The sequence below is a fragment of the Hippichthys cyanospilos genome, chromosome 17, assembly GCF_059441005.1.
Source record: "Hippichthys cyanospilos isolate Australia breed blue-spotted pipefish chromosome 17, RoL_Hcya_1.0, whole genome shotgun sequence".
Taxonomy (NCBI): Eukaryota; Metazoa; Chordata; class Actinopteri; order Syngnathiformes; family Syngnathidae; genus Hippichthys; species Hippichthys cyanospilos.
The window spans coordinates 11,768,293-11,782,923 of record NC_142385.1 but is presented as its reverse complement, the minus strand read 5'-3'; the positions used below and the strand labels follow the sequence as shown (position 1 = coordinate 11,782,923).

The window sequence follows — 14,631 nt, the reverse complement described above, 5'->3', positions numbered from 1 at the left end:
CCGAATGAATCTTGTGGGTGCTCCGAGCTAAGCTCCGCCTTTTTGGGGGAGGGGGCATCTTTTTTGAACAGCTCATGTTTTTTCTTTTAGTATGGGTGTTCACTGGTCAAATAAAGAAGTGTGCTCATTAAAAGTTACACCTGTAGAATGTTTACAGCAATATATTTGATAGATTTTTCAGTATTTATAAAATACTGGCCAAAAAAAAAAAAACGTTGCTTTTGCAGCAGCAGGTAAGAGTGATTTACTGCATCCATTTGGGTATTTTGACCGTTGGGGTCATTTTCCTCCACATCATTGTCTCAGTATTTTGGCCAAGGGATGGCGCATTCCTGCTAATGTGACGTTCAATGCTAACATGTCACCATCTGGGTGAAATTTCAGCTCCCTGGTCTTTTTTTTTTCCAATGCTTACCAATTGATGTGAAATTCCTTTGATGTAATGGTCAAAGGATTGGATGCAATACTGCAAAAAAAAAATGTCTTCACAGTAGAAATATCAAACAAAAAAATGCTTTTAATAAATCAAAATGTTATTTGTATAGCCCTGAATCACCAAAGTCTCCAAGAGCTTCACAGGTGAAGAGGAGAACTTTTTGAAAAGTCATACAGGGACATATTTTTATTATAAGTACACAATCACATCCCCTGATCAAAGCTCTTAGAAGGGGAAGAAAAAACTCAAAAACCCCAATTTAGGGAAAATCAGAAACCTTCAGAAGGGACCACAGGTGGGAGGAGCCCCCTTCCAGACCCAAATTGAATTAAATGATCCTGATTGTGGTTATATTCAATCCCAATGATGCCACACGATGAAATCGCATGTTCAGCTTATTTTAATGACAAAATAACAATGCAATTGTATAAAAAGACATATTTACATCAAAAGCTTGCAAAAAACATCAGTGTTAAATATAAAAAAAAAAATGGAGTGCTGTCCTCTAGCATTTCCCTTCCGAGGACGTCCGCAGTTGTGTTCTCCTAAGCGTCCGTGGCCAGGATGAGCGCGGCGCCGAAAATTCCCACGTTGTGCCCGATGAGCTTCATCTGATTCCAGAACTCCACCTTGCGAGTGTGGTGCCAGTAGCCCAGGTTGCCGTCGATGAGCAGCACCACCAGCGGCAGGGCCGTGGCCAGGACCTGCGCCGCCGTGCGCACGTAGCGCCCCGACAGGAACGCTAGCGCCAAGGCGCCCAACGCCGCCGCCAGCAGGGCCAGCGCCACCTCGCCGCCCGGCAGGTGGTTCAAGTAGGCCAGACGGTCCTCTTTGCTGTGCTGCAACGAGTACACCTGCGAGCGCACGCCAAGGCGGGTACCGTTTGCGTTATGTGGTTTTTCACCCTGCCTTGACACCACAATTATTACTGAGGTACACTGAGGAGATGCGTCTCACCACGCAGATGAGGTAAACCCCCAAGAAAATTTGCCCGGTGGACTGCAGGGACCTGCTGCGCGCTTTCTGCCGGTAAACCTCGCCCGCCCCGCTGGCCAGAACCAGGAAGCCCCCGATGATGGCCAGCGCTCTGGAATACATGCGCACCTGCGAAGGGGGTCGATTGTTTGTCCGCTCAAGTCACGTGGGATGGATGCAGTCGTGCGGGGACGCCCACCTTGAGCCAGTCGGGGTAGTGGACCTGCTCGCCGATGTACGTGGCGTACGTGCTGATGGCCAGCTGGACGGCGGCGGCCATGGCGAACCAACGCCTCTTTACGCCGAAAGACATGAAGCTGGCGCACAACACCGCCGCCCCCATGTCCACGTACAGGTACGGCACGCTGATGTCGGGCTTCCTGTGAGCGGCAATCCAAAGCATGTCTTATCGTGACAGTTTGTATTGTGAAATTTCTGTACATATTTAGAACAGATTTTCATGATATTTGGTGTACTTGTGGCGCAACACAATCTAAAATTTGGCATCAATTGGAACAGGTGTGTGAGCTACAGACTGCTGAATTTTGCCTTTTTTTTTTTTTTAGAAAGGGTTGTAACATCAAATATTTGCATCGACAAATGGTACTTGGAGGTCTTGGCAATTTTTAATTTTATTCAAAACTTTTTCTCACTGGTTAATGCAACATCATGCTCTTAACACAGATTAAACAAGTTGCAAGTTTAAAACAACAGACATAATAGGCTTGTTAGAATACTGCACCAACACAACAGTAACGTGCCTGTTGTGACCTATGTAATATAATTACTATTGCTATTGTTTGTATATTTAAAAAAAAAAAACCTTGTAATGGAACTTTTCTTTTGGTGTACACAAAACGATTCTAAGGTAGTCCTCTGTCCATAATCTTCACAAGCAATAATCCAGTGAACACTGCAATTTACATGCTGGAGTGACCAGTGCTTTTGCAAAATAGTTTGCTTATAAATGACAAAAAGTGTAACACTACACTAGATTAGCATCTAGCTTCATCGTGCTCCAGGTCAGTGCAGATGAAATCCTTGGAACCCCTCAAAGAGATTCACAATGCGTAGGGGTTGCCATCTGGGTCATTACCACACATTTGGGTTTGCTTTGATAAACAAAAAGCCTTGTATTTCTTTTTAAATGGAACTTTTTTTTTCCAGCAGTTAGCCCGCATATTTTCCGTATTCGATGTAATATGACTTCTTCTTTGTGAGGGTGCCACCCAGCGTCCAAAATGAGACACTACAGGACCATTTTATTCTGGTACATTTTCTTTAAATTTTCTGTATTCCTAGAGAATTTATATTGGGGCATTTTGCTTCTGCATATTTGAGTTAAAATGAATTCATTAATTGTTAACATTCATTTTATGCAAATTATGCATTTTATGAACAAACATAAAAAAAATATATTTACCTTTTCGTACGGTTTAAGAAAAAAAGTTGTATATAGGCAAGTTGAGCGTGGGCAGGCGTAATGATACACAATTGAACGTAATTACAGGAAGAGTCCTCAGGGTGTGTCAATATTGCAGAACCCGCAAGTGGACCGCCCCGATGGAACCCCAAGCAAGTCATGCATTCTACGAGCAAATAACTGATTTAAAATCAAATACAACTATTTCAACATTCCATCACATTGAATCCCGAATTGATGTTAGCTTTCAGCTGGCTTAACCATGCACGGCTATTTAAGTATTTCCCCTAGTGACTTTTTAATTATTATTTTTTTTTAAGTTACGTATTTATTTTACCTTTTGGAGTCAGCTCGTTCGGCAAACAGCATTAACATACAGAAGCAGTTCCAGAATCCAAAACGCGTTAGAATAAAAGCACCCAACTGGCTAAGAATCCTCAACAGCTGCTTCCTCCTCGTCGCCGCCATGTTGGCCGATTAGCGCAATGTCGACCTACTAATGTCAAAGTAAAAGTGTTTGCGTGTCTTGACAATTTAAACGACATTAATAGAGCAGTCTGAATCTCTTACTTTGAAGGGAACGTTTCGCCGGAGAAGAAAGACGCCTTGCTATTGGCCGAAAAAACTGAAAGCTACCGGAAAAGGATTTTTTTTTATACTGCTGCCTAAAGGAGAACTCTAGGATTGATTCTCGATTGTTTTGACTTAATAAGCGTATGTATATTTAAAATATTGTTTTAATCGCAAAAAGATTTTTTGTAGACAGACCTATGTGGCGTTTACCTAAAAAAAAAATCACTCTAAATTTGATCTGCAACAGCTAACAACGTCTTGTCAAAGTAAAAGTATTGCTTGATTTGACAAGAATAGACACATTGAACTATCTTATTTTGAAAGGAACACTTCGTGAGGCTCTTGGAGGCCATCATTATGCGTCTTTTTATTATCATTATTAAGTCTTTCGTGTCTTCTACTTAGTACTTATTAAAAATGAAAAGTTTTATCCCGAATTGAAGGATTAAAAAAAGAAAAGAAAAATACAGTTTCCAACGAAAAAGGTGGTTTGTTCATTTGGTCGCTCCACACTGAAGTAAAGTTGTTTGCTTGTTTTAACCAAGGAAACAACTAAAATAAAATAACCTCTTATTTTGTAAGTCATTATTTTGTCTTTTTCCTTAGATTGTTACGTCTTATCTACTTTGTATGGTGTAAATATAATAAAATATTATGGTGTTCTACGAAAAAAAAGGTGATTTATTCATTTGGTCGCGCCTCGTCACATCATGTCAAAGTAAAATCTTTGCTTGTTTTGATTAAACTCGAATAGAATCGTCGAAACCTCTTATTTTGAAAGGAACGGGTCTTGTGAGAGGCGTTTTGCTATTGTCTGGCACAACTGAAGGCTAGCGGAAGCGTTCAGAAAAAAATTGACGCCGCCACCTAGAGGAGAACTGGAGGACTGTCCTCTTGTTTGTTTTTTTTTTTTACGTCGCTTTATACGACTTTATAAGATGTACATTTTTAATAATGAAAGTTTTCTCTCTCTAAATGAAAATTTCTGCAGATATACTTTTGTGTTTTTTTCCTGAAATAAAAGATAGTCCAGCTTTAATTTGTTTTTTGAGAACTTGCCAAGTAGAACGTCAAAACTCGTTTACGCACTCAATCTTATTTGTACATTAGTTATCTATCGCAGCTAATCCACAATGACGTCACTGAATTTAACCTGCCAGGTGAAAGAGACTAACCCAGATTAGGAAACTGGTTTAACAGACTGGCTCAATGTTTTCCATAGAAGAAGCAGGGACACATTTTTGTGTGTGTAAAATAAAATTGCAAGAAGTCATTCAATGCCAATGACGTATTTATGCGTAATTGATCTGTATTTGCAGAAATTTTTCATAGATGAACCAGATCCCATTTTTAGTCAAAACAAATAGGAAAAAAAAAAACAGTTTGCCAGTGCATTTGAACATACTTGCCGGCGAAATGAACATTGTGCGTCCGCTTTGTCTTTCTCCTCCAAGCGGTCACGATTCCTGATAGTTTAATCCAATCAGCGGGGATTGCCGGTGACATCAGGTGATCAGATGAGCCGGGATGAAGAGCAGTGGGGCAGAAGCGCTCAGTCAGTTGCTGCGAAACTCTTAGCGGGACACTTTTCTCTTTGCTTGTTGGGGGATCCCCGCCATTCCGCAGGTAAAAACCGCTTTTCGGAATTTCCCTTCCAATCGTCGATCATTCGTAACGAGGATGCTCGTTTTCTCGCCGCAGTCAGGATGGCTCGGGATATGTCCGATAAGGAGATCCTGAAAATGGAGTTAGAACAGCTGAAAAAAGAAGTGAACACACCGAGGACACCTGTAAGTCTATTTTTTTTTCAATCTACGTTATAGCGCACGTGGAATAATCCCGCACCAAAATTTGCCGGTTTTTTTTTTGGTCGTAGGTGAACGCAAACTGCGCAGAGACAATCGCCTTTGTGGAGGCGCTGCTTCCCAACGATCCGCTCATCAAGGGGGTCCCCGATGACAAGAACCCCTACAAAGGAGACAAGGGCGGCTGTATAGTCACATAGCACACGGCTAGAATTTTCTCCAAGACGCAATGTACAGCGCGGTAGCGAAATCAGATGTATAAAGTGTGTGTAAATTGTGGCCATTTGTAATTAAATGCAACTAGCTTGAAGAAGAAAAAAACTGATTGTTTTGTTTTATTATGTTGTACTTTTATTGTCATTATGCTCAAAGGAGGTTAAGTGATTTAATCCTTAATAGGATTTTCTCGCATGTGCTAGCCACGCAGCGTCACTTCCTGCATCTTTCCGAAGTCACTTCATCCAATTAGGCGCCTTTTCGGGTCAGGAGGCAGTTTGTGATTTACACGGCGGTCATTCATTGAGCTCATTCAATGCCAAAGACGTAATTATGCGTCTTTACAGTCCAGGCATTCAATTCCATGTACAAATGTGTTTTTTGTTTTTTCCTCCATATTAACCCCTGTGGGAAATTTTCACCCAAGTCGGGCTTTTTAGTGTGAATGATGTGTGTCAAGGGAAAAGCATACAAAATTAAAAAAAAAAAAAAATCACTAGGAGGCTAAAACATTACATAGATTGTCAAAACATGACATCATTCAACATGCCATGCTGCCACCCCTTCTAAATGCTTGTAAATAGGAGTTCACGAGGTACACCCTATTGGTGTTAAATTTAGCCCATGTCGGGCTCATTTACTGCCATTCAAAATTGGAAATATTGTCAATTTTGGATGTATTGTTTTATGCATTTCCCCTGATTTTTTTTGCATTAATCCTTTCAACAGCAACTCACAAACGGGGCGCAATAGAAATTTTTGTTGACAACGCAAAACCACCGGGTGGCGCCAGTGGACAACTTATGACATTTGCAAGCCTTTCAATGACTTTTATAATTGGCTTAGCCTGGACTCCCATAATGCAAAAGTCTCCAAAAATCAAAATACTCTAATTATGATGTAATAAATATTCCTATTCCTATTTGGATTTCATAAATATGTAGATATACTGTACACCTTAGTTACTTTTGCTATTATCGTATTTTTAGAGTGTCGTATTTGCATTTTTCCCTGTTCTTTGTTTTTGTACCGATTCTCCTTGTCCTTTTGTTCTTGGGCAGCGAGGCCCTCTGCCCGTAGTTGCCATTTTTGGGGCAGAAATGATTAAAATGTGCCTTTCAACGTGCGTCAATTGATCAGTTGATTTTGTTTATTTTCAGAGTATTTTGGTTACGCAAAATGATATCTTTCAGTTGTGACACAGAACAAGTGCCAACAGCTTTCTGATATGAAGTCCGCATATTTCCGTTGATGTTGTTGAGCACATATCAGCACCTTTACAACATGTTAGCCCATCCCTAGGACATTGCCGGTTGTTTATCGCTTTAATGGCAATCTTGAGTGACTTTTTTTTTTTTGTTTTTTTACTTAAGGTTCCGTTGTCATGAAAAAATTGCGAAATCTGTTAAAGTCTCATTCTTTACATCTTCCGACAACAGATGTGGCTTTGAATGCTTGTGGGTGTCGGCTTGGAGATGATGTAATGCGGTTTACATTAAATATGACATTGGGGCCAAATATATTTTGCACAATTTGGTAAACAGCATTGTGTAAAGACTCATTAACTTGAACACTGTACACATGCTTGTGTAAAGTCTAAGGTGACCCGTCCTCAGGTTTTTGGTTATCTTAATTGTCTTATCAGATAAGTATAATTGAGGCTATCTCATCGAATGCAGGCCGCTTAAAATCTCACGGGGGCAAAACAAAATATCTTGCAATATCTGGCTTCTCGATGTTTATATTTTTATTAGTTTGCGTATTATTACGGAAAAATTGATTTAAAATGAAAACTAAGAGGATTCCTAGCTGTAAAAGTCACAGAAACCTGAGGGTCCGGTTATCTTTATGACATGAACGGTGTTACATGTCAATGATTTCCCCGCCCACATGCCAAGACCTTTTCTCGCGCCTAATAAAAAGAGCGTCCCGACAGGACAAACATTCGCATTATTCTGTGGCATCCAGCATGTGGCTCCTCGTATTCGTAGTGTGGTTGCTAATGTGGCTTGGGGGAAGCTACTGGTACCTCTTTGGTAAACGCAGCCCCTTTTCTTTGGACTCTGTTAGGCCTCCAGGACCACGAGAATTTGACCAGAAAAAGCGGGACAAAGTTATCAAGCAAGGTCAGATTGTTTTTTTTTTTTTTTTGTAAAGGAGCACCTAACAGTATATTTTTGTGATTTTACTTTGGTTATTTTGCTTAACAAAGCAGAACTTGTGCAATTTCTCGAATATTTTGATTATTTTATTCAAATGTTAAAATAAAATTCAGTATGCGAAACAGCAGCACTACAATTGTCTTTTCAAATCAAGAGCAAATCAATTGGAACATGAAGACAACAAATTGCTGTATTATGTTATATTTGTTGCCGTAACAGGAGCTGTACAGGTGTCTTTTCAAATCAAGAGATAACCAATTGGAACATGAAGCAACACATTGCTTTATTGTTATACCTAGATATACATTTGATGCTTTTATTTTGTAACATTTTATACAACCGTGCATCTTTCTTAGTGGCACAATTTTTCTGGCAGACGCGCCGAAAATAAAGCGGATGATGTTACATGACGATAAATTGGACATGGATGGCACAGTACTGTACTCTCTTTTAAATCTTTTTGGCTGAACAAGATTTCACAAGGTGGCACATAACTAAAAAAAAATCTGGCTCATAAGACCAACAAAAATTCAGATCATGAATGCGTCATGTTTAACAAATATCCGAAAACTGAAAGTGTTATCTTAACAACGCTAGCATATTTTCAGCCATGCTAGGACGAGCCCAAAAAAAAAAATCTCAATGACCTGCTATTGGTGTCAAGTGCCCCGATATATAGGTAAATGAACAGCGATACGGCGTCTTATTTTATCGTAATTGATCTACGACTTGCTGATTATGCTATCTACCGTCAAGCGTCGCATTGAAAAACTTCAGGAAACTAGATCAAACTTCAAACTATAACACGCCGTCGATTGCACAACACGATAAACTTTATGACGTCTGAACTGTTGGTAAGATTGTCGACGTCATTCCCGGGTTGCTTATGTAACCCGTATGCGCAGGTTTCAGCTCGGAAAAGGTGCCGCGGGACTTGGACGTCATCGTGATCGGCAGTGGCATTGGCGGGCTGGCTGCCGGCGCTACGCTAGCCAAGGCGGGCAAGAAGGTTCTGGTTCTGGAGCAGCACGATCAGGCCGGAGGCTGCTGCCACACTTACATCGAGAAAGGCTTTGAGTTTGACGTTGGTATGCTAATGCTAACCGTACCCCAATCCATAACAGTTAAACGTAATCCGAAAACCGGGCCTAAAGTTTGCCCCATCAAAAATGCATACACCTTATCTTAACCCTTGACCCTAATCACAGTCCTTAAAGATGAGATATGACATGAAAATCTTTGAGTTTTGCATTGGTATGCAAATGCTAATATTTGGATAACGCCTTAGCATAATCATAAACCCAGAATCAATCGCTAATTCAATAAGTGATAAAAACAGACTTTTGTCTAATCTTAACCCTCAACAATAATCACGTATTTTAAAGATGAGAAATCTTATATTTTGCCTTAGTATGCTCATGCTAATGTTTGGATTTCGCATAAACATAACCCCAGAACCAATCGCTAATTCAATAAACAGTGCTAAAAATAGACACAAACCCTAATCTTAACCCTTAACAATAATCACATTTTTTAGAAATGAGATACGTATGAATTTTTTTTAGTTTTGCATTACTATGCTAATGCTAACGTTTGGATTTTCGCATAAACACAACCCCAGAACCAATGCAAATACAATAAACATTCCTAATCACACTTTTTAGGAATACATTACGGAAAACATTAGCATTATTTTGCTAATGTTTGGGTTACAAACAGCGGTAATCCTAATACTTTAAAAATGACCCTAATCATAACCTCAGAACCAATCGGTAATTGAAGAAACAGTAACAAAAATATCCACAAACCTTCATCTAAACCCTAATTATAATTCTTTGAGATACATTATGAAACGCCTGGGGGTTTGCTAATGCTAATGTTAGCCTTCCAAACAGTGATAATCCTAACCCTTAACAATGATCGCAACAAGAACCCCAAAACCAATTTCCATTTCAATAAACAGTGATAAAAATAACCACATATCCTAACCTTAACCCTTAATTAATTAAAGTTCTCAAAGTAGAGCTCCATTATGAGAAACCTTCTAGTTTGCATTGTTATGCTAATGTTTGTGCCCCAAACCGTGGTAATCCTAACCCCTAACTTTGACCCTAATCGTAACCTCAAGAAATCACTTATCCAATAGACAGAGATGAAAAAAATATCTCCTTTTCGCAGGCCTTCACTACATCGGTCAGCTTCACGAGAACAGCCTTCTGCGCATCATCTTCGACCAGCTCTCCGAGGGCCAGCTGGAGTTCCAGGAGCTAAAGCCTCACTTCGACACCATCCAGATCGGCCAGGGGGACGACAAGCGGGAGTACACCATCGTCTCGGGTAAAACCGAGATGAAGGCTCATCTTTTGAAGCAGTTCCCCGACGACGCGGAGGCCATCGAGACCTTCTTCAAGATCATGAAGGTACGGGTACCACGGGGCGAGCTTATCTCAACAAATCTGGACAGGAGAACCTACTGTCCTACATTTTGAACCCAACTTTGGTGTCCACCAGATTTCAGCCAAGAAGACTCACTACCTGGCAACCATGAAGCTTATCCCGCAGTGGCTGTCTTTGTTCCTGTTAAAGTCGGGAATCGCAGACCTGATTTCTCCGGTTTTCCGCCTCACCGGAACCTGTGCCACCGACCTGGTTAACACTCTGACCTCCAACAAGGACCTCCACGTCATTTTCTCGTATCTTTTCTACGGTGAGTCATAAAAACTCTACGATCCCTCTGAACGTTGGTCCTTGTTGGACCGCGTCCAGAGTCTTTAACCAAAAATATTCTAGTGTGATGAGAAAACTTGAACATCTTAGGTGTACCTCCGAAGGACTCAAGTATTTTGATAAATGCCCTACTGATCCATCACTACAAACGAGGGGCGTACTATCCCAAAGGCGGGGCCAGTGAGATCGCCTTCAACATCATCCGTACCATTCAGAAATACGGCGGTAATTGCCTGGTACGGGCGCCCGTTTCTCAGATCCTGGTTGACGACAAGGGGACTGCACAAGGTAAGAAACTGAATCCCAGTCTAGGTACTAAAGACTCCTGAATTAATAACTGTCACATGGCAGGTGTGAAGGTGAGAAAAGGTGGAGAAGAGGTGGAAATCTACGCCCCGGTGGTTGTCTCGAACTGCGGCGTCTTCACCACCTTCCAGAAACTTCTACCCCCTGAGATCCAGGTCCAGCCAGGTGATTACAAAAGAAACTCGGTGGGTTGATCAAATTTCAAATGTACGAGGTTCTTAACGAAGCAGTTTTGTCTCTGCAGATATCCAAGAGAGGTTGAACATGATGAGGCACGGTAGAGGATCCTTCTTGGTCTTCTCCGGTTTTGACGGCACCGAGGAGGAACTCGGTCTGGAGTCTACTAATTTTTGGTTGTTCAAAAACAACGACATGGACAAATCGTACGTGAATGCGCGATCCGGTCTTGAGTCCATTTCAGTTTTGTTGGGTATTCCTCAGTCCTCTTATGTTCTCTTCAGTCATGGTTCGTCCTCCTTGGTCTTATTCAGTTCTTGATGATCTTTCTTTGGTCCTTCTGTGTTGTTTGGTGTCATTAATAGTCTTCATTTGTCTTTGTTAGTTTTCTTTAGTCTTCCTAGGTCCTGTTCAGTCCTCTTCTGTTCTCTTCAATATTTTTCAGTCCCTCTCATCTTCTTCAGTTCTGTTCAGTCCTCTTCCAGTTCTCATTCTTCTTCCTCAGTATTTTTCAGCCCCTTAGACCCTTAGTTTTTCTTTAGTGATCCTATACCCTCTTCAATCCTCTTCAGTATTTTTAAGTCGCTCTTCAGTCCTTTTCCAGTCCATTTCAGTCCTCTTCAGTTTTTTGTTTTTCAGTTTTTGTGTACTTCTGTCCTGTTCTTCAATATTTTTCGGTCATTTCTCATCAAACTTGTCTTTTTCATTACTCTTCCTTCTTCAGTTCTTTTCTTCAGCTTTTTTTTTTTTAGTTTTTTTCAGTTCTTTTAGGCCCACCACTTTTCTATTCTACTTCTATTTCTACTATTGTACACTAGGGGGTACTGTTGTATAAGGAAATTTCCGTTTATACCCGTTTTTTCTGGGAGCGCTATATATTTTTTCCATATGTGATCAATGGAAAGAAAAAGTTACCGAGTTATTGTTTGACTTTGTTGGTAGCAAGCTGCAGTACTGATTTTGTCCTCTAGAGAGCGCATGGATTCTTTCAGAAAGTTTTTTTTTTTTTTTAAATGTCTGGACCTCGCCATTTTAGATGAGTTCGCCCTGTGTTTGTTGTAGGATGGAGGACTTTTTCGCTTTGAGCAAAGAAGAAGCACCAGACAACATCCCCATGATGTTCATCACCATGCCATCGTCCAAAGACCCAGAGGCCAAGATAAGACACCCTGGTACAAAAGCAACACTTTGGATTTTTAGATGACGTGTTTGAAGTGCACCCAATTGAGATGAACCCTTGCGTGGAATTTGGTCCAATCCCTGTATCTTTACACATCAAAATGAAAGGATTGAAAGAAGATACTAGGGAGCTGAAATTTTACCCTGGTGGTGACAATATGCCAAAGCTCAACATGGCACGACCACTTTCCATCCCTTGGTTAAAATACGGAAGAAAATGACGCAAAAATAGTCAAACACCACATAAGTTGTTTAAATAATGGACGTTTTGATGTTGTGACATCCATGAATGGCGTCCACAGGAAAATCCTGCATGACCATCCTGACCATGGTGAAGTACGAATGGTTCGAGGAGTGGAAGGACACCACGGTCCGCAAACGTGGCGACCGATACCACAACTACAAAATGAGATTCGCCAACAAGCTCTTCGAATGGGCCTGCCAGTTGTTCCCGAAAATCAAAGACAAGGTGAGTACCGTGTTCCGGTCTGGGCCGGTTCCTCTTTGGATGTCGGTTTCTCACCGGGGTTTTGCCCTCCAGTTGGTCTTCCAGGACGTGGCCACGCCGCTGACCAACATGCACTACCTGGGAGCCCAGCGCGGAGCCATGTACTCGGCCGAGCACAACCTGGAGCGCTTCCGAGCCGAGGCGGTGGCGAGGAACCGCTGCCACACCCCCGTCGAGAACCTCTACCTCTCCGGTAAGGATTCTCAGATGATGAGACGCTGAGCAACCCCGACTTAGACCGGGGGTCACAATTTTTGCGGTCCCGGGACTCATAACGGGAGGAAAAAACTGAATGAGGGCTGCCCTCATAATATTAATGCCAATTGAAAAGTACTACCATGAAAAACTCAATGAGATGATTTTTTTCACGTGAAATATTCATGACCTGTTCAGTCATCTCAAGCAAATTCTTCTGAATATTTAGCCATTGTCCTGATGTGCATTTTGATCAGGCCAAAATGACATCATAGGACTATGACTTTTTTTTTTTTTTGCCAAGGCACACAATCTTAATCATCATTTGTACTTATTTTCTAATCAAAATATTTACTAAATATTACTTAATGTTTACTTTATTTAATACAAATTGCCACATAAAATTGAAACTTGACCCTTAAAACTATTTTTTTAAAACGTTTACTTCTAAAGAAACTGCTGAATAGTTCTTAATACTTTATTTAGTTCCATTTATTATTAATTATTTATTATTATATTTCCTTTTCTTTTCATATATTGAAATTTAAACCCTTAAGAATTTCTTATTTAAAAACAATATCTTTTAAATATAAAATATTAAATACCACTTAATATTTACTTTATTCTTGTAATGTTCATTGCTTTTAATATTTTTTCTTATTTATGTATCACTATTTTTGCAAAAAAAAAAACTTTTATTGAAGACTAAAGGATTTTTTCACTTTACATTTTTTTATATTATTTATGTTGAAAAAATACAACTTTTATTGAAGCCTGAAGAATTGTTTTCACCTCTATTTTTTGCATCATCATTAATAATTCTCATAACCCTGAAATTTAAAAAAGGATTTTTCAACCCTTAAAAACTCATATTCATAATCAAAACGCAATTTTCCTCTCCCAATTTTTTAATTTATGAGAAAAACACAAGATTAAAATAAGGACTTTAAAAAAAATCTAATTGCTGAAAGTATTACTTGTATTACGTTTTCCGCCTTAATCTTGGAAAGAAAAAAACGTATTGAAATAAAACAGTTTAAAAAACAATCTAAAAGAAGACACTAGGGAGCTGAAATTTCACCCAGATGGTGACAACATGTCATATTTCCATCACTTAGTTATCACACTACCAGGAGCGCCATACCTTGTTTAAAAAAATCGTCAGAACGACGTGGAAGAAAATGAGCCAAAAACTGACCAGAATTTGCATTTTGGCATTCCAGGCCAAGACGTATTCAGCTGCGGAATCGCGGGAGCGCTGCACGGCGGCGTCCTGTGCGCCTCGGCCGTGCTGGACCACATCGTCTACATAGACCTGCTCTTCCTCAAGAAGAAGCTGAAGAGACGCAAGGCCAAGGAGCTGGCGCTGCTCGCTCGCAAGAAGCTGCAGTGAGCCGGCCGGCGCCGCGCTCGTTTTTCGAGAGACTTTTGCAGGATCTGCAGGTTATCAAAGACTCTTTAGCTGCGAGCTAAACACACTATTTTTTTTTTCAAACCTGATTCGTTTCAGCAATCATGTAAATTTAACCCTTGTTGCAGTGTTTGACCATTTTTGGATCGTTTTCTTCCACGTGGTTCTCGCAGTACCACTTTTCACCATCTGGGTGAGATTTCAGCTCCCTCTTTTTTTATGTTTTCCCCTTTGATATAAAGATCAAAGGATTGGACAGGATCCAATGGATTCCAAGGCACAGTCCTTTTCAAACTTTGACATGATGTCACAATCCGGGTGAAATTTCAGCTCCCTTGTGTCTTCTTTTATGCTTTCACTTTGATGTGAAAAGCCTTTGATGTAAAGAACAAAAGATTCGACAAAATACGACACGGGGATTAAATGTTGTCTTATTTAAGAATCGATGAAAAATAGCGGAGATTATTTAATCATTTGATAATATCTGATGCCAAGAAATAATGTATAATCTTTTTACTGTTGTTATGTGCGTAATGCT

General features: G+C 40.3%; 3 protein-coding genes across 3 annotated transcripts; 2 read left to right on the top strand and 1 right to left on the bottom strand.

Annotated features, from left to right (window-relative positions):
* Positions 1-818: 818 nt before the first annotated feature.
* On the bottom strand, positions 819-3,322 carry tmem101 (transmembrane protein 101). Its single transcript, XM_088439597.1, has 4 exons — positions 3,172-3,322; positions 1,611-1,791; positions 1,394-1,540; positions 819-1,290 (listed from the first exon to the last, which is right to left on the bottom strand). Exons 1-4 carry the CDS (start codon positions 3,300-3,302, stop codon positions 982-984), a joined length of 768 nt encoding a protein of 255 aa, XP_088295723.1. The 5' UTR covers positions 3,303-3,322; the 3' UTR covers positions 819-981.
* Positions 3,323-4,866: 1,544 nt separating this feature from the next.
* gngt2b (guanine nucleotide binding protein (G protein), gamma transducing activity polypeptide 2b) lies at positions 4,867-5,533 on the top strand. The gene is made up of 3 exons (XM_088439600.1): positions 4,867-5,033; positions 5,109-5,197; positions 5,284-5,533. The coding sequence occupies exons 1-3, from the start codon at positions 4,925-4,927 to the stop codon at positions 5,410-5,412; spliced, it is 327 nt and encodes a 108-aa protein (XP_088295726.1). The 5' UTR covers positions 4,867-4,924; the 3' UTR covers positions 5,413-5,533.
* A 1,864-nt stretch (positions 5,534-7,397) lies between these two features.
* LOC148409671 (inactive all-trans-retinol 13,14-reductase) lies at positions 7,398-14,416 on the top strand. The gene is made up of 11 exons (XM_088439295.1): positions 7,398-7,554; positions 8,496-8,678; positions 9,769-10,010; positions 10,102-10,297; positions 10,408-10,605; positions 10,669-10,788; positions 10,868-11,006; positions 11,863-11,972; positions 12,282-12,448; positions 12,521-12,680; positions 13,906-14,416. The coding sequence occupies exons 1-11, from the start codon at positions 7,398-7,400 to the stop codon at positions 14,073-14,075; spliced, it is 1,842 nt and encodes a 613-aa protein (XP_088295421.1). The 3' UTR covers positions 14,076-14,416.
* Positions 14,417-14,631: the final 215 nt, after the last annotated feature.

Bases quoted from the DNA above. Each gene is read 5' to 3' on its own strand.
- gngt2b (XM_088439600.1), top strand. From the start codon at position 4,925: ATGAGCCGGGATGAAGAGCAGTGGGGCAGAAGCGCTCAGTCAGTTGCT. The intron at 5,034-5,108 runs GTAAAAACCGCT...TTCTCGCCGCAG, and splicing joins GGATCCCCGCCATTCCGCAG to TCAGGATGGCTCGGGATATG. The intron at 5,198-5,283 runs GTAAGTCTATTT...TTTTGGTCGTAG, and splicing joins TGAACACACCGAGGACACCT to GTGAACGCAAACTGCGCAGA.
- LOC148409671 (XM_088439295.1), top strand. From the start codon at position 7,398: ATGTGGCTCCTCGTATTCGTAGTGTGGTTGCTAATGTGGCTTGGGGGA. The intron at 8,679-9,768 runs GTATGCTAATGC...TCCTTTTCGCAG, and splicing joins AGGCTTTGAGTTTGACGTTG to GCCTTCACTACATCGGTCAG. The intron at 11,007-11,862 runs GTACGTGAATGC...TGTTTGTTGTAG, and splicing joins AACAACGACATGGACAAATC to GATGGAGGACTTTTTCGCTT.
- tmem101 (XM_088439597.1), bottom strand. From the start codon at position 3,302: ATGGCGGCGACGAGGAGGAAGCAGCTGTTGAGGATTCTTAGCCAGTTG. The intron at 1,792-3,171 runs GTAAAATAAATA...TGCCGCTCACAG, and splicing joins GAACGAGCTGACTCCAAAAG to GAAGCCCGACATCAGCGTGC. The intron at 1,291-1,393 runs GTGAGACGCATC...GTGCGCTCGCAG, and splicing joins GGGTTTACCTCATCTGCGTG to GTGTACTCGTTGCAGCACAG.